Source organism: Protopterus annectens, chromosome 5.part0 (genome assembly GCF_019279795.1).
Source record: "Protopterus annectens isolate FY-2018-M chromosome 5.part0, PAN1.0, whole genome shotgun sequence".
Classification (NCBI taxonomy): Eukaryota; Metazoa; Chordata; order Ceratodontiformes; family Protopteridae; genus Protopterus; species Protopterus annectens.
The window spans coordinates 278045772-278070840 of NC_056735.1; the positions used below are offsets into that span (position 1 = coordinate 278045772).

The window sequence follows — 25069 nt, forward strand, 5'->3', positions numbered from 1 at the left end:
ATGACATCAAAGCCCTTCAGCAAGAACTTCCACTCATAAATACCTGGTATACTTAAAATAACGCTCATATTAAATGGTAAAAAGTGCAATATTGCCACATTTAGTAAACAACTCTTACACCCAACATACACCAAAGACAACATTCAGCTCCACAATAAGAATGCTGTTAATGACATTGGACCTTGGGCTGATAATTCTCTCTCTTTCATCATGTACAGACTGCAGTCAGTCAGTTCTTCTACTTAGCACAGCTAACTACCAAGGGAATATCATCCAGATCTAAACAAGTCATTGTCCTATATTCCACATTGATTTCCCCAATTATTGAATATGGTCCCCTTTGGGATGTAACTCACTCTACAAATAAAACAACTAGAAATAATGCAGACATTCTTAACTAACAAAATCACTATTTTAGGAACCCTAACCTACCTGAAAAGACCGGAAGCACTGTCCCTTATTCAGTATCTTATATACTTCTGAGAAGAGATCATTGCCTTACCTTTAATGCAATTAGGTAACCAGTGGTCCCGAATCTCTTGTTTCTCCACAAATTGAATAGCCCCAGAAGTATAAGAACCAAGGAATCTAAATTTTCATCAGCAAATAAATATAATACGGTGGAGGCAAATTCATTACACTACACCTTTCTGATCTCTGGAACAGACTTCCATTGTTTTTAAGCAATGTGATACATTATCTTCCTTCAGACAAGTACTGCATAATTAGATGGGTGGGTGACACCAGGGAAATACTGCCAGTCCAGCTATCTGGAATTCTGTAAATAATTATATGTCACTTGAAAATATTAATAGGATTTATATAGAAATGTCACACTGCCAGCCCAGCTTTCTGGAAATTTGTAAATAATCATGTGTGTATACTTATCATTCATGTCATTTGTGAATAGTAACATGATTCATGTGCTTGTCTTACAAATGTAAGAGAACTGTATGTTATGTACTGAGCTTCAAGAATGTAACCGCAGTATACCCTACTAGAAAAGAACAGAAATGTATATAAACTATATACCTGTGCAAATGTATGTTTTAATAGTTGAAGCTGGAACATACAGAGTTAACATGCAAAACCTCAAGAAAATAAGTTGGAATCAAAGTGTTTTATGATTGTGTTTCAGTGCAGCAAGCAGACAAAATGTCTAGAGTTAGAGGTTTTCCTATTGTCTTGAAACAGATGTAATTACTAAGTTTCAAATGTAAAAGTGTTTTTATTGCTCTATGACTTCCTAGCAGCTGCACGCTTCTGAGAGACATGTATTCTTGACACAGAGGTGTTAAATTCTAAGTATCTGTTTAGCCTGGGAACTGAAGTCAGGTGACAAAGAGTGATGTCAGCTGAGCTAACCCAGCAGTAATGTTTATTATTACTTTAAGAACTCTGAGAGAAAAACTGGGCATTTTGTATCTTGTCTTGGACCTGGAAACATCCTCTCATCAGTACTTTCCCTTGCTAATAGTAAGTAACTAGGAAAAATAATTTCTTTTAGATACAGAAAGGAATTAAAGATTAGTTTAGATATTTTCTGTATTTATTTGAGACTGTCCTGCAATGCTGTTTTAAAATATTTCCTGTGATTCTGAACTCTGCAGTTACTGTGTTGTTTGAGTATTGTCTTGTTCTTTTATTATTAAATATATTTAAATCTATCTTTGTGGGTGATATTTGTGAGACATATTTAAGCTCTTAGAGTACTTGCATATATATCTGGTGACACTGTACAGGCCACGTCTAAATAGCCCTGGTCTTGGTCACACTTACCATTTGGGGGCAGAAGGGGAATAGCTAGTAAACCTGTGCCAGCCTTCCCCAGGAGTGTTTGTGTGTTTGTATATAAATCAAATCTCAAAGTGTGTGTGTGTGTGTGTGTGTGTGTGTATGTGTGTGTGAGCTACTTGGACAGGTACACGGAGCACTGGTTGGGCAGAGAGGGTGCTGGAGGCATTGGCTTGACTCCTCAGCTGAGATCTCAACCCTAAAGCTGTGCCAGTGGGGAGTCTTACTGGGGATCTGGAGAAAGAGGGAGAAACCAGCCCCAGGCTGACTGTGATCTCTGTGTGCTTTTAAAGGAAATTGTACTTTACTGTGTGTGTACTTGTCATCCTCCCAATGTGTACATCCCTCACTGGTGCTAGTGGTGAGGATTGAGGCTCCTCGATTACTGGGCTAGTGCAAGGGCATCACATATTAATTGTTTGGCAGTGGTGGGATACCCACATCACATATTAATTGGGTGATAGTGGTGAGATAGCCACATTACATATCAATTGTCTTGTAGTGGTGTGGATATTGAATTTCTGTAACCTGTGTACAGCGGTCACTGAAGGTATTTGTATTTTCAATCAGCCACACAGTGAACATTTAGAGATCATATCATAATTGTTTTATTTTTTCCTTAGCTTAGTTAGTCAGAGTGTGCAGGCAAGCATGTCAGCAGAAGAGTATGGCAAGCTGATAAGGAGCCAGTTGGCTGAGATGGCTGAGATGTGCCAGTCTAAAGGACTGGTGCATGCCAACCTGACTAAAGCAGACATGATTGCAGCTTTAGTCACAGTTGCATCACAGAACAGCAACCAGGAGGACAATCAGACTGAACATGGAGATGTACAACTCTCAGAAAATGGACAGCTCAACCTTTCCAGAGAGGACTTAAAAATCCATCTGGAGTTAAAGAGACTTGAGTTAGAGGCCAAGCGTTTGGAAATAGAAGCAGCAGACAGACTGAGATATCTGGAGGCTGAGGAAAATGAGAAACTGCAATGTCTGCAGGCCGAGGACAATGAGAGACAGAGGCAACATGAAAAGAAGATGCTGACTCTTCGCCAGAGTCATGGAGGTAATGGGGAAGGGAGTAACTGAACCCCAGAAGCAACAAAGGTCAAGACATTTCTTCCACAATTTACAGAGGGGGATAATTTTGATAGTTGCATTCATATGTTTGAGAGGTATGTAAACAGTATAATGCTGACCAAGGGCTTTGGGTACTGTTCCTGACTCCATGGTAAAGCTGCAACTGCAATTTCTAAACTCTCCAATACCGATTGTTTAAATTATAATACAATCAAAATATGTTTGTTAGAATGCTTTAAGTTAACACCTGAAGCGTACAGGAAAAAGTTTCATGAGCATAGATGCAAGGCAGATGAAAATGTGTGTGAATATGTTGCTGAACTAAGCAATTATTTTCATAGGTGGGTGAGTGGATGTCAGGTCACCACTTTTGAAGGGCTGGAAGACCTTTTGGTGAGGGAACAAGTCCTTAGCACTTTGCCTGAGGACATGAGAATCTGGTTAGCTGATAGACAACGCACTACTGCAGATGGGTTGGGGAAGAAGGAAGACCTATTCCTAGCTAGCAGGGCATGACTGCACAGAAAAAGGACATCCAGTGCTGGTCATGGGTCTAAGGGAACCCATGGTGGGCAGCGCAGACTTCCCCAACAGAGTCTGCTTTAGCAGAGGAAGCCACTAGAACAGGTACATCTCCAGGACCAAGGGTTAAATGCTTTAAATGCAACCAGTGGGCCCACATAGCATATAGATGTCCACGGAGGGAAAGCAGGGAACAAAAGGTGGGAGAGCCAGTAAATGGGAATGACAAAATGCCAACAGTAGGTTGTCTAGAGACAACAAGGGTACCAAACTACCACAAGAGGTTATATCCTATCTTAGTGAATGGGAAAGAGGCCATGACTAAGAGAGACACAACCTCTGACCTAACCATTGTTAAGCCTGCAATGGTTACAGAGGAGCACTACTTGCTTGGGCAGTCTACTCCAGTCAGAGCTTTAGGAGGGACCACATTCCAAATAACTTTGGCTAAGGTTCACCTTGACTGAAAGGGTGGAAATGGAAGCCAGCAAGTAGATGTGTTTGAGGATATCCCTACAGATGTCCTGATAGGGAATGACTTTGATATTGCAGTACCATGTGAGCATGCAGTTACACGCAGTCAGGCTTGGAGACAAGCATGTGGTTCTGGTAGCCTGGGGGAGACCCGGATAAACTGCACACTTGCAGCCAGGACTAGTGAGGTGGTTACTTCAGAGAGGGAGTTACCCTGTAGCAGTGAGATAGAAGGTGAGCCAAAGCTGCTTGTGGGTACTGATGTTCCCTTGGACAAAGTGACTGCAAGGGCAGAGGTGAGTAGTACCCAGGCTGACAGTGAGGCACTGCTGTCAGAGGATGTCAGACTTCCTGTGGAAGGGAAGCTGGGAATGGTTACAAAGGGAGAGTTGAGACAGGCTTTGCTCTCAGACCCTACATTACAAGGCCTGAGGGAGGTAACTGGTGAGGCACCTGATTCTCAAGGGAAGGGGGAATCTGTATACTGGGACAAGGGATTACTGTATAGAGAGTGGACCCCTGAGGGAGGGCTAGAGGGAGAGAGAATATAGCAATTGGTAGTGCCCAGAACCTACCATCTGGCACGTCTAGCCATAGCTCATGATATTCCCTTTGCAGGTCATATGGGCATAAAATGTACAAAGAGATGTATTATGCATAACGTCTATTGGGCTGGGATTTCAAGAAATGTAACAGGGTAATGCAGGACCTGTGAGCAGTGCCAAAAGGTAGGCAAGGCAGGAGACAAGGTGAAAGCTCCTTTAATGCCCTTGACTGTGATTGAGGAGCCATTTCAGAGGGCAGCTATGGATATTGTGGGGCCTCTGAGTATCCCACGATCCACAGGGAAAAAGTATATCCTAGTGGTAGTATATTATGTTACCAGATACCCTGAGGCAGTGGCTCTGTCCTCCACTGAGGCAGAAAAGGTGGCAAATACTTTGTTAGAAATTTTCAGCAGGGTAGGTTTTCCAAATGAAATACTGACTGACAGAGGTGCCAATTTCATGTCAGACCTGCTGGCTTGTCTATGGAAGCACTGTGGGGTGAGGCACCTAAAGACCAACCCCTACCATTCTCAGACTAATGGTCTTGTTGAGAGGTTAAACTCTACACTCAAGATGATGCTACGGGCATTTGCAGACCAGTTTAAGAGGGACTGGGACAAATATATACCCCATCTGTTTGCTTACAGAGATGTGCTCCAGGAATCCACAGGTTTTTCACCATTTGAGTTGCTGTATGGGCATAGGGTGAGGGGACCACTAGATTTGATTCGAGATGAGTGGGAGGGTGACTGTGAATCCCACAAGGAATCTGTTATGGCATATGTCCTAAACCTCAGAGAACCTGGCAGAAATCCAACAGCAGAAAAAGGTCTGGTATGACAGGAATGCTTGAGCTAGAGAGTATGCTCTAGGGTAGCAGGTAATAGTTCTAATTCCTGTCAGACACAACAAGCTGGAGGCATCTTGGGAGGGACCCTACAAGGTGGTAAAGAAGGTCAGTGATGTTAACTACATGGCAGAACTGCTAGACAGGAGACAGGGGCACAAATTGTACCATGCTAACATGATGAAACCTTACCATGACAGGGAGGCCCTTGTGCTAAGTGGCAGGAGGAGGCTGAGGCGGATCTATGACTACAGGGAGCCAGACAGGAAAATCCCAAATTACTGTGGTGGAGCTTAGGGTTGCAGGCATATGATGGGACAGTGCAGCATTGTACTGGGGTCAGCAATACTAAGGCAGCTGGAATCTCAAGGCAGGGCAGGGGGTAAGGTATTCCCAGATAGACTCAACCCTTTCTAGCAATGTTTCTCAGGGGTCACTTGAAAAACTAGCTTGAGTTTTCAGGGAGGGGAGAAATGTGACACCAGGGAAATACTGCCAGTCCAGATATATGGAATTTTGTAAATAATTATAAATCACTTGAAAATATTAATATGGTTTATATAGAGATGTCATACTGCCAGCCCAGCTATCTGGAACTTTGTAAATAATCATATGTCATTTGTGAATAGTAACATAATTCATGTGCTTGTCTTACAAATGTCAGAGAACTGCATGTTATGTACTGAGCTTTAAGAATGCAATCACAGTCTACCCTACTGGAAAAGAACAGAAATGTATATAAACTATATACCTGCGCAAATGTATGTTTTAATAGTAGAAGCTGGAACATAGAGAGTTAACTTGCAAAACTTCAAGAAAATAAGTTGAAATTAAAGTGTTTTATGATTGTGTTTCAGTGCAGCAAGCATACACAATGTCTAAAGCTAGAGGTTTTGCTATTGTCTTGAAACAGAAATAATTAGTAGGATTCAAATGTAAAAGTGCTTTTATTGCTCTATGACTTCCTAGCAGCTGCACATTTCTGAGAGACATGTATTTTTGACACAGAGGTGTTAATTTCTAAGTATTCATTTAGCCTGGGAACTAAAGTCAGGTGACAAAGAGTGATGTCATCTGAGCTAACCTAGTAGTAATGTTTGTTATTAATTTAAGAACTCTCTCAGAAAAAAACTGGGCATTTTGTATCTTGTCTTGGATCTGGAAATATCCTCTCATCAGCACTTGCCTTGCTAATATTGCATAACTAGGGAAAAATAATTTATTTTAAATATAGATAGAAATATAGCAAAGATTAGTTTAGATGTTTCCTGTATTTATTGGAGACTATCCTGCAATGTTGTTTTAAAATATTTCCTGTGATTCAAAACTGGGCAGTTACTGTGTTGTTTGAGTGTTGTCTTGTTCTTTTATTATTTATTATTAAATATATTTAAACATAGCTTTGTGGCTGATATTTGTGAGACATATTTAAGCTCTTAGAGTACTTGTGTATGTATTTGGTGACACTGTACATGCCACTCCTAAATAGCTTTGGTCTTGGTCACACTTACCATTTGGATAATAGTAACATTACACAGTAGGATTGGTCACCCTTTGTAAGGGCCTTTAAGCAGCTGATAAGTAGTGGTTGGTGGCAGTGATAACTACCTTATAGTTTGGGCAGAAGGGGCCACAGCTAGTAAATCTGTGCCAGCCTTCCCCAGGAGTGTCTGTGTGTTTTTATATAAATCAAACCTCAAAGTGTGTGTGTGTGTGTGTGTGTGTGTGTGTGTGTGTGTGTGTGTGTGTGTGTGTGTGTGAGCTACTTGGGCAGGGACACAAAGCACTGGTTGGACAGAGATAGTGCTGGAGGTCTTGGCTTGACCCCTCAGCTGAGATCTCAACCATATAGCTGTGCCAGTGGGTAGTCTTAATGGGGATCTGGAGAAAGAGGGAGAAACCAGCCCCAGACTGACTGTGATCTCTGTGTGCTCTTAAGGGAAATTGTACTTTACTGTGTGCGTACTTGTCATCCTCCCAATGTGTACGTCTTTCACTGGTGCTAGTGGTGAGGATTGAGGCTCCTTGATTACTGGGCCAGTGCAGGGGCATCACAGGGTGTTCACAAACTCACCCCTGACTCGAATGGCTTAGCTCTCCTTGAAAAAGGAGGTAGAGTCTACAGGTGGGTACTGGCAGGGAATAAATGGTTGCAAGATTAAATTGCCTTATATTTTCTATGTTCCAATGATATTCAGGTGCATCCCCATTTTAGGATTTTGTTTAATCTTAATAAGCAGATATTTCAGCTCAACTTCACTTTCAGCCAGTGATGTGGTATCATCCGCATGGCAATGACTACTGATAATTCTTCCTCCAACTTTCACATCTCAGTTTTCTTCATGCAATCATTGCTTCGCTGATGATTTCCTTTGTGTATAAGTTAAACAGACAGGAGGAAGCATACAGCCTTGCTGCACACTTTTACCATTTTAACCCATTCTATTTCTCCTTATTCTGTATAAACTGTTGCCTACAGTTTTTCATCATTCACACAAAAATGATTTGCTTTAATCGATAAAACATATGTAGATATTCTGCTATTTATTTATTTTGTTTATCTTTTTAAGGATCCATCTGACATATGTAGTGATGTGTCTTGTTTTCCTTAGTTTCCTGAATGCTGCTTCACTTCCTTTAATTCATGTTCCAAGCAGAATTGCAAATCTCCACTGAATAATCTTGAGAAGAATTTCACTGGCAAATGAAAACAGATTTTGATAATTCCAAAATCAGTTGGATCACCTTTCTTTAAGACTGGTATAAACACAATTCTTTTCCAGTCAGTCAACAAGGATGTTGCAGCTACATCTAAGTGCTCTAATATTTTAGTTGGAATTAAGACTTACTTGTTAGGAAAAGTTTTCAGTGCTGCTTTTACTTCTTCCTCCATCACCATCAGCTCCTGATCAAAAGGATTGTTGACCTGGATCTTTACAGGATAATGACTTGGTCTTGGATCTCTTTCCACCTTTTCATAATATTCTCAGCACTAATGAAAAGAGATCCTTGAAAGTCTTTTAACATTTCATTTTGAGGCTGGACTTTTCTCTTTAGTTCTCATTGCTTTATTGTTATTTTTGTACCATATTCTATACCTATCTGCTTACACCACTTTGGAAATTTTGATTAAGTTCTATAACTGTTTTTTTCTTGTTATCGTATCCACATTTCTAAGTAATATTTCTCATCCATCAACCATTTGGACAATTTCTGCATTATCATTTTTTTTTTTGCAGACACTTTACTCTTTCATCAAATACAACTTCCTGTAACTCCTCTGGCATTCTACCATTTGTATCTAATGCAACAAATTGATTCTAAAGTTCTTGGAATTTTTTTTCAAGTACCTGGATGGTTTATACTGTTTCAGCTTTAACTTAGTTTTGCATACTAGTAGCTGGTGATCTATAATGTATGCTGACACAGGTTTTGTTTTTATTGATGTTACTGGATTCTTCTATCACTTACTTTCACAATCTGATTGTTGTACAATGCAGTGCAGTGAGTGAAGTTTACATACACAACCACCACTTATGTGGCTGAAAGAAGGTGTTTGAGATTAACAGCTTGTTTTTCTTACCAGATTTAGTCAGATATTCACTTGTATCACTGCAGTTCATATTTGTAACCACTTGAACTGTTCATTGTTCCCAACATTTGCATTCCATTCGCTCATGACTATCAGCATATTTCATCTGTAAGTTCTGAAAATTCAACTCATACTTCATCATAGAATTGATTAACTATATCATCTGCTGTCTTCATTGTTAGCACATATAAGGATAGCCACATTAATTCTGCAACTCACAAACAAACAGATATTAAGCATTCACTGAATGCACAATATTTCACCCCATTTCTTGCGAGCTTCTTCTTAATTAAAAATGTGATATCATTTTTACTTTGTCTTTCATTTCCAGCATGGTATAACATATATTTATCAGCTCAAAATGGTCCAATGCCACCAGCTTTCCTTGGTTTATGCTTTCTACATTCCATGCCCCAATGTTAGAAATCATTGCAGCATCTAAGTCATATTAGAATCTACAATTAGATGTCCTGAATGCTTTAATCCAACTACATCATATACACTACCTTTACTTTGATGGTTATTCTCCTCTTCCTCAGTAGCTTGTTGGTCATCTTCTGACCTAAGTTCATCTTGCAGCACTATTTATCATCTAAAGTTTGAGAGCAGTCCTTGTAATGTCACTATCTGTCCATAGAGTTTTCATGGCAAGATATAGCAGTAAACTGACAGGCCTTTCTTCCCCACAGAAAGCACTAATGTTATTTTCATGGTCACAACAATGTGATTCTCCGTCTCCAACACGGTCCCAAAGTGCTGCTGTCCTGTACAGGTGGTTTGCCTTAGTAAGATATCTCATCTGATATTTATCTATCCAGGGAGAAGTTGCCAACTACTGATTATAAAGCCCACAGTATCATAGACATATACAAGCCCTAGAAGCACAGCAAGCCACAAACCAACCAATGGTGCCTCATTATCTACTGCTAATATAGACTTACTTACTCCTTTTACTTCTATATCCTTTGCATCTTTTAACTTTTCAATAGTCACCACTAATCTAAAGGCTTGAGCAGGCTTACAAAAGGGTAGCTACATTATCTGATTTAAGCACTGTAGAACACACCCCAGCTCAGTTCTTTATAATCACAGAAGGCAGGAGTTAAACTTTCAATTGCTTGTAAATTAGATGACATCTATTCATCTACTGTACATTCCAAAGTGTCCTGCTTTAGTTAATACTTTAGAGTGGTACAATATAAACCATGTGTTTAGAGCTTTTTATGCAGTATTAGTATAATTATAAAGCAATATTATATTTCTTGTTTTAATCTATTTAACTATCTTTGCTGAACTCTAAGATCTTGTATACTTTTGTTTTGATACTTTCTGTGCTTCCTAAATAAATAAAATTGGTTCATTGAAATAAGAGCTAGCACAGTAAACAAATTCAAACCAATAAATAAATAAATAAAAACGCCATGGAATAAACATGGAGGTTCTCATTATCCACTACGTACCAGCAGTTTCTGGATCAAACTACTTTATTCTTTAAGTCACATTACTGAAAAAAGGCCTTTAAGATATGTTTGACTTTAAGATACTTTTGAAGCTATAATTACAGTGGAACTGCATATATGGTATACTAGCTTATTACTTTTGTTAATGAAATACATTTCAAGCATCTTTATTATCTGTATACCAATTTGCAGATTACCTGCAATAATCTGTTTTAGTCATGCATGTTTAATGCAGTCATCGTTATGTGATTATATTCTCTGCTGCTACTTTTAGACCTCTGAAGTTTATGTTAGTAGTAGCAAGACATTAGTTATATTTGTTATTCTCTCTGAAAAGTTATTTGATCACTTATGTATTTTTCTGCAGCAGAAGTACTAGATATATCTCTGTCAGTCATGCTTATAGTCATTAACACATGGAAATTGAAATGAATCTAACACAACTGTTTAAATACAGTTTATTTTTATTTCATCTACTGGCTATAGTTATGTGATATGGCTGCTATTCCTCAGTTGTCCATCTGACTCCAATGCATAGATCTCATCTCTGCATTGTCAAATAATGTTTATAACCATTACCATATTAAGTTAGTTTTCACTGTGCATATACAAAGCAGACTGCCTTCCTTCACACTGTCCTGAATCTTATTAAATGATATCTAGTTGTGTCTCAGAGATGCTCTTAATACCTCTTGACAATGTACTAGAATGATTTTATAGGTTCCCCCTCTGGAACTCCAGTGAAAACAGGGACTTTCCAGATGGGCATTCCCAGTTAATAAATATAAATAAATAAAGATTGAGCTCAAATTGCATATATATATATATATATATATATATATATATATATATATATATATATATCTTCAGTTGTCACAAAACTAAATGACTGAGGAGGTAGCACAGTCATCAATCAGCCAGATAGCATGTCTAAATACATGAAAGAAGGAATATATCAGTGAGTAACATATCATAGGCAAGGACACTGCAAGTAACATCAAAGGAGATAAACCGGGATGAACAAAGCCTTGTTATATCCACAACGAATAGAAAAACAATCTATATAAACTAGAGTTTATACCTGCATATTCCATATTAATTAAAAAATGTCTGAGAACATCTACTATGGAATGCAAAATGGAGCTGTGCTATAGAGATAACAGCAGAATTACATCCTATGATAGTAACTTAACAGTACAAGGACTGCTCTCATACTTTAGATGTAATAGGACAGCATCTGAGTGGGATTACAAACTAATGTATGATATTCAAAGCAGTGGACACTCCACAGCAATGGCCAGTATAGTGAATGACACAGCTGCCACAATCCAGCTGTCATTGTTCTTTTACTTTGTGCAGCACAAATAACCATGGAGGGGTTGTCACATGTCCTCAGTAAGTACAAAAGGGCATGTTTGGGTGACAAAAAGTAAGCTTCATTAGCTGTGTTGATTCTTTGAACAGTCAAAGTGCTGGCAAACAAAATAAGCGTTTAATATTTTGACTGACCATTCAAGATGCAAAAAGCTCAGACTTTCAAATTACATGAACCTTTCATCCAGATATCCTGATGTAGGGCTTATTATTATATTCTGCTGGCAATTTTTACATCCCACTGGTCACTCTCTCATGTAATGCATTTTTATTACCCTGTGCCATGTAGAGGTGAAGTAGCAAACCATTCAGTGATGTAGGGATTTCTTATAATGACATTTAGTTTACTGCTTCAAGGCTGCAGAGATGGCGTTGAGAAGAAGGCTTCATATATTCAACTCCAAGGTAACGTTAGAGTAAAGGACTGTGCCAGATTTTGCTAGACTAGTGGATGACATCATAATCATACTCTGTTAAATAAGAATAATGAAACAGTCAATCCAAGGGATAATATTCTCTGTTATGGTTTGTTGCTAATTTTACACCATGGCAAATGCAGAAAAGCATACCTGCTGGTTTAAGGTATTCCAAAGGCCAGACAGTGGTGTATCAAAACAGTAAACATAAGTACCACTGTACAGACCTCTATGTGCCTATTGGCCTGAATTCTTTGCTATGGTTTGTAGCAAATGTGGGAAAAGTAGCAGTGATACACTAATCTCTTGTACATCTGTACTAAATATTGCTACAATTTCCATATCATTTATCATGTAAACTAGATTCAGTTTTATCCTTTGTTGTTCTGCAGAGCTATGTAGCACTGAAGAAATGCCATGCAGAACTATTCTGAAGTTAGTGCATTAAGAAGAAAACTTTCTACACAGTACAAGGGTAGGGCACTATATCATGCACAACTGCTAGATCCTGTGCAGCATAAATAAGAAGGGATCACTCCTCTGCTAGAACAAGATGGACCTAGGTTTGATATTTCTATACAAGATTACTGTGAGCTTCATGATCTCCACATTACTTATGAGCTTTACACATTCATATGTTAACTCTAAGTGAAGAGGTATCATAATTATCCCCTAAAGTTCACATTGTTCCTTTAGCCTGAGCTTATTCAAATCTGCATTGATCATATCTTGTTGACCTTTGCCAACATGATTCAGATGTGCATCCTCACCTTTAGCCTCTATGGCAACATGGTCCTAGCATCCTTTGTTGTAATTCAGCTATAAATCACTAACCACTAGATCCACGTGCCAGCCTCACTACAACTGTCTGGCAAGCTCCTTAGTGGCAAAATTTGATGGAAAAATCACTAGAATAGATTAGTAGCACAATTATATTCATCTTCTGTCTGCCAGGTTGCTGTGGACACCCCAGCATTAGAAATGCTTCCCACTACCAAACTGAAGTTGTACTTCTTGTAGCCAGTTTATTTCAGGATAGGAAAACCTCACTAACAATATGATTTGGACAGAAGTCACTGAATGCAATGAGTCAGACAACTAAAGACTGAATACAATGTACCAAAATATGAAAATAGCCAAAAGTATGCTCAAAAGACCAGAAAGGACTATTTTACAAACTAAAATGGAAAACAGATAAGTACTACCTCATGAAACACATTCCTCCCTGAATCAAAAGACTTAACTGCTAAAGATTCTCTACGTAAAATGTCTACATTAACATAAAATGGGATTTGAATAATGAATCTTTGTTAGTAAGTACTTTTTACATTTTTCTTCGTGGCTAGGAGGCTAACTGAAGAAACTTTCTGTCGTCCTTCACAATGTAGACATTGACAGCTTTTACCAGGTAGTAGCTCCTTTCACTACTCACTGAAGGCATATGTGGAGCTGTTCTTCTTGGCCCAACTGCAAAATGTATGAAGATGCTGATCTCAAACATTAAAATGTTTATCTGTTCCAAATTTAAATGGTAGCGAACCTTTCTTATGTTAGGACAAGACTCTAACTATCCAGGTTACAGACTGCACAGCTAATATTCCCTGTAGCATTACATAATCCGGTGTAAGGTAATGCAACCCAAAGGAAAAAAAACACAGTTTTTAGAAGATGAGACACTAGGTGGAAAATGCTGTTCTGCTTTCTTGTCAGGAAAGCGACCCTCTTGTTAACATCCTTAAACAGTAGTTCTTATAACTGTGATTCCTTGCGATCATCCTTCATTCCACTGTGTTTAAATACTTGCAACTGTGACAAAAGAGGATTCACAGATCTCTAAAACAAAAGAATTAAACTACTATTTGTTTTTCATTTATTCATCATGATTCTGCAGTTCTTCTCATTTATAACTATTGTTTTTGTGGTGTTATCTGGCTAGCCATAAGCATTAATTTCCATTGCTTAAAATATTTAGAATATCTACATATGTTAGGAGGAATATCTTTTGAACTAATGACTTGAGCTCCATGACCAGTGTAGCAATAACAGATACAAAGGGTATTTATTATTACCTGTGAAGCGATCCAGTGCACATGTTAATAGCTGATCACCTGAAACTCTAGGGGTCGGTAGTTCTAATAGCTTAATATAAGATTATTTGGAAAACCATTTAAGACTGACGATAAATTACAAAATAAATCACAATATGGAAAAACATATTAGCACATGCAAACTGTGTTAATTTTTCCTTAAAACTGAAACAATAATATATACTAGACTACACTTTCTATTGATCATCCAATAGCATTTTTATGCCTTTTTAATTAATGCCCGTATTTTGTCCATCATTTCATCTCAGACAATATTTACGAGTTCCTATTGGTTCATCAAAAAATCACTTCATTGAATGGCATTTTCAGTGTAATTTCATCAAAAATGTTCGTTGAACTGTTTATACTAAGATCGTGGTGCAGTGAGGCTCAGGAAATTTGCCCTTTCCTCACTGTAGTGAGATCTTGGAGTTGGTATATATAATTAGTGGGGATTTTGGGGGGTTGCAGCCCCACACATGAGGGGACTTTGATGAACGGAATTTTCGATGAAATGCCATTTGTTGAAGTGATGATTCGATGAAGTGATATAGACCCATATTTATTGCTTGTAATACTCTTTCTGAAAATTAATACTTTTGTTGAATTTACCTTGAAAAGAGAGGCCTATAAGTTAATAAAGAAATACATTAATTAAAAAGGGGAGTGTTGCACTACCATATGCTGAATCAAATGTGCCTGTCTGTATCTAAATTAGTAGATGACTTAACCATCAAGTCATCTCTGTGACCAGTGGCAGACTGGATGCATACCCAATACAGAACTGCACACATTTATTCAACTTCAACTGATAACTGGTAAAAGATAAATTGAAGATGGCATCGGTTTCCAATGTACATCTATGGATTTAGAGTGGAAACAGGGTAGATGTTAATTTGCTATGCAGGTGAGACATTGTTCCCTGTGCAGGTAGTAGGCAATAGGTTATACCAGTCAGTAGTCCATCATTTAAGTCATCGGGCAATGAGGCTTGCAATAACAATGCAATATAATCCAGTGAACAATGAAATGCCCCAAAAAATGTAGGCCAAAAAGAAATGCCTTATATCTAAGTAGAAGCAATATTTTGGATGGGAGCCCTTTAACTGTAATACTGACAATATAATTTTGTACAATAGTTTAATGCAGATGCTAAAAATATTACCTGAAACAGCAGTGTGTTGCTATAAAAGTTGAACTGAATTCTGGAAGCTTGAGCTTGGTTTTCAGCTGACAAGGTAGAAAGTAATGAGGAAGGAAGGTGGACAACTCCAAGATTACTTTGGGAAGTTTCATTCCCTAGGGATACCTGAAACACACAAATGCAGTTGTAAAACTTTAAGCTAGGTCTATTTGCTCAATGTGTTTTTATCTCTCTCTCTCTCTCTCTCTATATATATATATATATATATATATATATATATCAATCTTACAGGCATCCACAAATGTACTGTTCATAATGTACTGAGACAACACTTGCCTTCTGCAGAAATGCTTTATTTGGATACAAGCTCACATTTCTCCTATTTACATGAATTTACTACAGTGGTTAATAATAATGTACACAGCCCAGAATACCAGCTGGTGATGTGTAACAAAATTATGATGTATCCAAAGAGACAAATAACGATGAAATGCATTCCTGAGAAAGATATATACAAAATACAACCAATCACTTCAAAAGCAATGAAGCTTCACATACTACAGACAATCTGCCAAACTAATTCTTGAGAGTCATTGCCCCTTTGACACCTACCTTGAAATAAAACAAAAAAATAAATAAAAGAACAGTACATAGAACAAGTAATGCACTGTAAAGCAAACCTAGTAAAACTAAAACAAAGCAAACAAATGATATCCTCACAGAAAGATATTCTTACAAAGGCTTGAGTTAAAAAAGGTGATTCAAATTAGTAATAAACTATCATAGTTTCCCATGTCAGCATAGAGTACATACATTCTCTTACTGCAAAATAGAGCTCTCAGCATGAATATGTTAAGCAATACTTCAAAATCTTACTCTGAAGTGATACAGTACTGAAAAGCTTCAAGTTTATTTAAGACTTAGAGATATGGGTTGTATCTTTAAAACGTGGGTAAACAAACACTGTTTTCTCCACTTTTAATTTTAGAAGTGACAGACTGATGCAAAGAATACATCCTTTGTTTTTTTCCCATTTTAAGTTTCAAATATCTAGGCTCAGGCAGAAAAATATTTTACTTATTTACTTATTTTCTGTAGAAATAATTTAGGAAGAGTACTGAGTTGTCCAGTGGTCTGTCATTTAATCACGTGTAGTGGGGAGTAGCTTGGAGACCTAGTATTTCTGGATTGTTTACTAGCAAAGGATGAACTTAACAGTTTTAAGTTTATTCTGAACACAGAGCTGCAACTGCCTTCTGCTGACTGAGTGAAAATTCACATGATGTGTATACAGGCCGTGTTTACCTTTTGCAGTTATCCATCACATGCAGCTCTTCCTCACTCTCCTTATGAAGTCACTTCTTTTTATGCCATGCCACACCTTTACTGGCAAAAAGAACTTCCTGAAAAACAAGATTGGACTTCTATACAGAAAAGGCCTACAGAACTCTACACCTAGTGAGAAGCAGTCGGAATCTTCACAAATAAGTAAATGTCCAGATGACTTAGGTCAATCAGCAACATAAAGGGGCATTTAGAAAGCTTTTATAAGTTACAAATATAGACAAGTAAAACATCAAAATGTGATTGTGTTTCTGTGTGTCTGTGTGTGTGTGTGTGTGTGCGCGCACACGCGTGTGTGTGTAATTTTACTGTCAATAACTGAGAGCACCTATCACTGATATGAAATCTTTAAATCATTCTGCCAACACCTCACAATATATAAATTTAAAATAAACTATAAAAACAAGTGTTTGTAGGAGTAAACCCCTGTCACTCCCACATAGAGAACGTTGTCCCCATATACTGTCATAACACTAACCGATATGTATAAAACACAGCAATGAAAATAATTATACAAAATGTCCAACTCAAAAAAGTTGCACACTACTAAGTACACAGTCAACAAAATGAAGAAAAGACACAACAGTTAGAAAAATACGAAGAAGAAATGTTACAGAAAAAGAAGTGAGAAGCATAACAGTAAAGCATATGCATAATACAAAACTGCACACGAACCAAAGAAAAAAACAAACAGAGCCAAATAAATAAACTGATTAACATGTGGGGGAAAAAAAAGAAAATGTATAACAAACAGTGGGCTTCTCTTAAAATTTCAAGAGCTAAAATGGTAATCCTTAAAATAGAAACCCTAACAGAGCAAACCATAAACATGTAACAAGTATGACACTGCTTCCAAGGTACACCAGCCTTGGAGTTAGTCAGTATAAGTAGTAGATACTTAGAAGATACAATCCTCCACTCAGAAAAAGGAACAACTGCCATAGAAAAACAAGTCAGTCTACTTATAACAATCATCAAAATTCCATACATAACTTCAAAGCTCAGCATTTAATATTCATAGTCACTATTTGAGATATTCATTCTGAAATTATGACCAGCAGGTCCAAGCAAATTAACTGAAAAAAGAAATACAAAAAAGTGAAAGACAAAAAAAGTTTGACAAATAAAAAGTAGAATAAAAGAACTGAAAATAATTGATAAAAAGGTCATCATAAAAAGTCACCTATCCATACAAAAAAAAAAAACCCACTGAAGAAAATGACATCACAAAAAAAGATTATAGAAAAGATGCAACAATCTTTGGGAAACCTGTAAAACTAAGAACAATATAAAAAGAAAACAAAGTAGCAGCCAGTAAAAGATTAACAAAACAATTCAACATTCATAAATAATACAGTGAAATAATAAACAAACACTAAACTGATGTTTGAAACAAAAACTGAGCTACTTAAAGAAGCTGTTATACTTATTGCATTACACTTTTAAGTACAAATATTGCATTTTTACTCTAACAAGTAAAGTATGGTCCACAAGCACCATTAAAATAAAATTGTTCCCCCACAAAAATGCATTCCTAAAACAAGCCTACTTAAAAAAGTAGCACATGTATATCTACATACATGTTCTCATACACACTCTCTCTCTCTCACACACACACATACATACATACACACAGGATTCATAGTGCAATAAATGAAACAGCTGGTATTTTTCATTTTGTTTCCATACCACAGAACACAATACATTTCACATACTATGTCCCAGATCCATGCAAATTCAATTGATTCTTTTTTTTTTCTTTGCAGCCTTTTATGCATAATACTGATTTCCAGTGATTTCAGTGGACTGCAGAATTGTACTTTATTTCATGGGAGAGTTACAGTAATATCAATTTATTTTACTGTTAATATGTTTTACTTATTCTGCTATTTTATTTTATTTTTTCAAATCATTTTATTAATTTTAACACATTTACAATATATGAAGGAGGAAGGAGGATTCCATTTTTTTACATAACAATAGACATTTTTCAAAGTGTCAAAGACCAAACTTCAAAACTGGTTTCATTATATTTAACTATTAACATCTCTAATCTGTCACAACAAGAATGTTTTATAATATTATTTTCAGATCTTAACCTCTTTACTTCTTTTTCATTATTACATAGAATAGTGGCTAATTCAAATCACTGAATAATGGTATTGAATTAGCATTCCATTTTCTAGTAACCACTTTTCTAGCAACTGCTAGGAAACACTAGAGCATACAATATTGATTATTACTTATAAAAGAAGGTATTGTAGCATCAAATAAAATTTTTGCTCTTGCAAGGTCACATTTATCTGTCCATATTACCTTAAAGAAATTATTTATATCCTTCCAATGCTTAGTTTCTCTTCAATCCAGAAAAATATGTATCCAATCTGCTTTGGTTATTTTACCATACCTCCAGCATTTAGAAATTTCTGACATATAACATTTTGATATTTGGAATGATGTTATCAAAATTCTATGAATATATTTCAATATAAACAAATTCCAGTATAAACTTATATTTTAATATGAACAGTCTGTTTTTTTTCATCAGATAGATCTTCTGACTCTACTGGTTCAATAAAATTCCAAAATCTACTGTCAAGGTTATTTTTATTGTTAATTATAATTTTATGGGATTTAGACCACCTTTAAATGTAATATTCTCATGAATAACATATATTAAATATTCAAAGATTTTATGAAAATATAATTTTCATTATCATTTGTATATCACAAATGACCTTTACATTTTTCAAAAATACCATACTATATTTTCTCATCATTTATTTTAATGTTAACAATGAACCTTTATCCAAACAATCACACCAAAGTGTTATATTTTTATTTTTAAAAGTAATATGTTGTCAAGGTTTTTTGACGTTCTATGAATCCTGGTGTACATGCAATTGGGAATAACATAAACTTCGATTATTTTAAGTAATGGGAAACAACAAATAGTGTATAAAAATGTTCAATATATTCATCATATAACTTGAATACAATTTTACTTTTATATTCCCATCTATATAATTTTTTATTACCCATAAGAATTTATTATTTATGATTTAATCTTTACATAAATCATTGTAAGTGTATGCATTTTTTATTATTTATTTGTGTAACCGTTTTCATTTACTTGTATAATGTGGACTTAACCACAATATAATCATATTCAGAACTGTAGCTATGGAGTTGGATTCTAAATATGCAAAACTTATCCCTCCATGTTCCTATATCCTTTTATGATTTTTATATGCAATTCATGGTTTTATTGGGTACCACAAAATTAAATTAACATTTTTCTTTTTGTTATCTTCCTATCTGGAAACATGGCAGTCGATTGCAATATATACAATACTTTATATAAAGTAACCATTTTTATCAGCATCAATCTTTCTTCAAATGTAAAGAAACATGTATTTGATTGTTGAATAAAAGAAAGCTTAGAAGTGAACTCTTCTATTATATCCTATGCCACATTATTCCCATTTTTTAGCAAAAATACTGATTGAGAATTAATAATTAGATTAGTGTCTGAGTAAATATTTATTCCTAAGTATTTCATATTTTTATCCCAATCAAAATAATATATATTTGTAATATCTACAGCTATAGTTTAATTAATTAAAATAAACAAAATATCTGTTCCTGTTTAATAAAAAAAGAGGAAGAAACAAGTATTTCATAACCTAATCTTTTTGGAAGATATAGATGTTTCTGTGTAGATATATAATATCAGCTTTATTTAATTTTAAATATTTCTGATAGTGCCCTTCTTTTATTGCCACTATTTAATCCATTCATATTAACAGTTAGTTATTTTAAATTAATCATATTTTAATTTCAAGATTTTGATACCTTAAACAAATTGAAAGCTTCTGGTTAAATTTTCTACATGTAATAATGAAAACTGTGTCACATTAATTAACAAATAAATGTCCCTATTAATTTTTATATATTTTGAAGCTTTCCTTTCCAACCCTAAAACAATACATTTACAAATTATTAATATTACCATTCTGGTATGTAACCAAAACATATTTACAACCCTATAATCAATGGATACTAAGTTCTTAAACTATGTAAACCTACAGACAGATTATCTAAACTTCAACTTCTCTATTAATTCAAATGTTACCATAAGCTACTGTAACTAGTATATAATGTCTTGACAAACAATTACTCACAATGACAGCAAATAATCAATATAATTTAGCAATACAATGTTTATTTATCAATTTAGCTTAATAATAATTTATTTTTACATAAATTAATTTAATATCCATAGTTTGATAGAAAATACAACTAATTTACCATGTAGAATATTTTATTAACTCCTATTTTTATTACAATCTTCTTCTTTCTCCCTGTATTTTTTCTGTTTTCTTTCATCTATATTTCCCTTTTCCTTTTGAACTACATTATTTATCTCGATTCCACTGAGATGATTTTTCAACTACCTATTTTGTACACATATCAATATTTGTCAGGCATGTACATATATTACTTAAGTTAAAAGTTAAACTTGTTCTGGGTTCAGATTTTATTAATTATTGCTTATTATAATAAAAATTATCATCACATATATCATTTTCAAAAGTCTCTACTTTAATTTTCCTGTTTTCTTCTTCACTATGCAGCTTGTTTCCATTTCTGATTCATACAAAGATAGCTGTAATCACTTCTTTTTCAGTTTGTGTAACCAAATGTCTATGTCTATAACACAGGTTTAGATCTTCTCTTTCATCATCTGTTGGATGTATATATTTTGCATTCTTACTGTTAGTGGATCAGTCTTTTAATCTTTCATTTCCACATACATCTCTCTCTCTCTCTCTCTATATATATATATATATATATATATATGGGGTCCACTTTGTAATTTTGAAATACTGAAATCCTGCATTTTAGTATTTCAAAATCACAAAGCCAAATACTCAAAGTTCCGAAACCGGCAGAAGCGTGAAATTCAAAATCCCGAAGCACGGAGATTTTGAATTTCCGCTTCCGCTGGTTTGGTGTGTGGATGTTTGGGCTTAATTTAGGTATGTTTGTGTGTGTAAGTATGTTGGTTAGGGGCTTTAGTGTATGTAAGTGTGTGTTGTGACTGTGATGTGTGTGTGTGTGTGTGTGTGTGTGTGTGTGTGTGTGTGTGTGTGTGTGTGTGTGTGTGTATGTGTGTGACTGTAAGATATGTGTGTGTGAGTTTTGTTTGTGTTTCTGTTTGTGTGATCTCGGAGTTATAATATATACGTAGGGAGGGGTGGGGGCACAGCCCCTCACATAGGGGGTGCAGGGGGGCTTGCCTCACTGCTTATATGTAGTTTAGATGCATTTGTTTGATTGTGGGGGGGGGAGTTTTGTGTTTATGTGTGTATTGTATGAGTAGCGTAGTTTCGGGATTTTGAATTTCGTGGTTGTGTGTTTTCAGATTTTTGAGATGTGCTTGGGTTTTCAGCTTTGTGATTTACAAAATACTGAAATTCGGGATTTCAGTATTTCAGAAATACAAAGTGGACCCATATATATATATATATATATATATATATATATATATATATATATATGTGTGTGTGTATGTATATATATATATATATATATATATATATATATATATGGGTCTACTTGAAATTACTGAAATCTCAGTAGACTGACTTTTAAAACAGTGAGTTGAAAATCTTGATGTGTCAAATGAGCGACTCATCAGAATATCAGCTTCCAAATGCTTGACAGTCCAACTTGAACAGAACAGGAAATCAGCTCTTGTGGACATTGTAGTGCAATCTTGGAGTTGGTATCTATAAGTTGCAGGAGTTTGATGAGGCGCAGTCCCCCATGGGGACTTCAGGGGGGCATAGCCCTCCTTCAAAAATGTGAGATGTAAAGGTATGTACATTAGAGTTTTTATTTATACTGTATGTTTTGTTTTAGTGGTAAGGGTTTAGATTAGTTTAGATGGTGAGTGGAGTGTGGGTGAGGGGAACAAGGAATGTTGTGTTTTTTCTTCTGTATGTTGTTATTGTGTATTGTTGTCTGTATGTTGTAGGGAGGTTTGTCGGGATTGTGTGTGTCGGGTATGTGAGGTGTCGGTTTTGTGTAGTGTCAGTGTTGTTGGCTCGGTGTTTTCAAAGGTGGTGTTGTGGGATTTCATTTATGTGTAGTAGACCCATATATATATATATATATATATATATATATATATATATATATATATATATAGATATAGATATATATATACATATGTGTGTGTGTGTGTGTGTGTGTGTGTGTACTACACCCATATATGTATATATATATATATATATATATATATATATATATATATATATATATATATATATATATGGACGGGTCTACCTGATAATGCCAAAACTGCAAAACGCCAATGATGAGAACACCGACACCGGAAGATCGACAATGGAGATGATCGACAGTTGAAAATCCTGACACTGAGAACACCGACATGTTAAGGTAAGTGTGGGGTTAGGGGTGGATTAAGTGGGTTAGGGCGTGGGTCAGGTGAGTGTTCGACAGTGACAGACTGTAGAGTTAGGGGTGGGTTAAGTGAGTTAGGGTTAGGGCGTGAGTTAGGTGAGTGTGCGATAGTGGCGGACCTTAGGGTTAAGGTTTGGGTTAAGGTTAGTGCATTGATAGTTGTGTATGTAAGGTTTAATGTAGGTTTGTAAGGTTTTTGGTGTGCTTGTGTTGTGTGTGTGCTTTTTGGACAGGGGATTTGTTTTGTTTGTTGATTGTCGGGATTGTGGTTTGTCGGGCATGTGAAGTTTCGTGTTTCTGAACTTTCGGTTTTGTGGTGTCGGTGATTTCATTGTCGGTGTTTTCGCTGGTTGGTGTTATCAGGTAGACCCATATAGACACACACATTTATACATAAATATATACAGCTTAACACACATATATTTATATCATATGCATAGGCACAAACCATGCATGCAGACACCCATACATATCCCTACATATAAGCCCATACATATAACTCATATGTATAGCCTCTATATTTTCCTACCAGAATAGCCACCCAATAGCAGATGACTGACATGCTTCTATTTTCCTTTAACCAAAAACACCCAAGGTATCAGATTACACATCTCCTTTTCCATGACCTTTCTGTGAAAGCAGATGGCATTCCTCATATATTTTTAAGAGGTCTACAAGCAATATATCAGCCCTGAATCTTCTAAATTATCTAATTATTTTTTAAGTTCCTGTTCAGATTATTTTGAGAAAATCTTCAAATCCTACCTCCAAACATTTTGTTAATCAAATAAAAGAAAACTTAGAAGTGAACTCTTCAGTTATATCCTATGTCACAGTATACTCATATTTTTCATTAATTATCCAAATGTGAAGTGCCATAATTACTTCATGGGTATACAAATAGATATATGTGTCTATCTACACAGACACACATATCACACACATCCATACACCCCAAGATCTCCATGTTTACATAGGTGAAAAGCTCCAATTGCTCAATGTCATTTCAATAGATAAAACTACTTCTATGCTCACCCATTCAACACCCTTTAAAAAAATTATAACAAATGCACAATTTATTTCAGCAAACATTTCAATTTTTAAGTCACTAATACTCCTCTTTTGTTCTCTCCCTTACTGAATCTTTCCCACCAATTTAGTTTCTACCTTTCTCTTATGATTTCAGTTTGTGTGCTGTCAGATGTTGCTACTTTTAAAAACATTGTTAGTATTTTTTCCATTCTAATAATTTCTTAGAAAATAAAGATAAAGAATAATTGCACAATGAACACTCCAACAACAATAACATGTATCCAGTAATAACACCAGTTAGCACATACAGTTACTAATGTTATGAAAGTGATTCAGATTGATGAAGCTGCTTAGCCACAGCACTTCTGTAGTAATGGCAGCTCAAACTGTAAAATAAGTACTGTGTAAGATGTAGTTTATCACAGAAAGTCTCTGCTTCAAATAAATGCATGTGAAGTTCTTGAAAGTTATAATGTTGTGCTGTGATCTTGCATTGCAAGTTAGAGTTAAGGGCTACTAATTTGGTTTATAAAGTAAAGATTTGGAATTCAGCATTCTAATTCCATAACATTACCCTTTAGAAGGTGTCTGTTGTTAAAAAAAATATCTGAATCCTATTTTTAAATAAAATTGTGAATTTGTGTGGGGATAGGACCCTTGGAACAATTTGGTGGCTAACTTCATACCAGAATGTTGCTGTGAGGATAGATGGTAGCAGGAATCTGGGTGCTGAGGTTGGGTGCCAGACAGGGGGATGACACTAAGCATTGCATGGGTGGTTTTGGACTTTTCCTGTGTTTTTTAACATCTCTTTGTGTGCTTGTTGGATATGATCTTATGGAGACACAATTAGATGGTGTGCTTTTGAT

The 25069-nt window shown here is 35.8% G+C and overlaps 1 protein-coding gene across 2 annotated transcripts in view; it reads right to left on the reverse strand.

The window, feature by feature from the left end:
• Positions 1-25069, reverse strand: part of ADGRG2 (adhesion G protein-coupled receptor G2) — a 465660-nt gene that overhangs the window by 327656 nt on the left and 112935 nt on the right. For both annotated transcript variants that reach the window (XM_044072249.1, XM_044072248.1), the window contains one exon: positions 15354-15497. In XM_044072249.1, coding sequence (XP_043928184.1) covers positions 15354-15497 — 144 coding nt within the window. The remainder of the gene's footprint in view (positions 1-15353; positions 15498-25069) is intronic.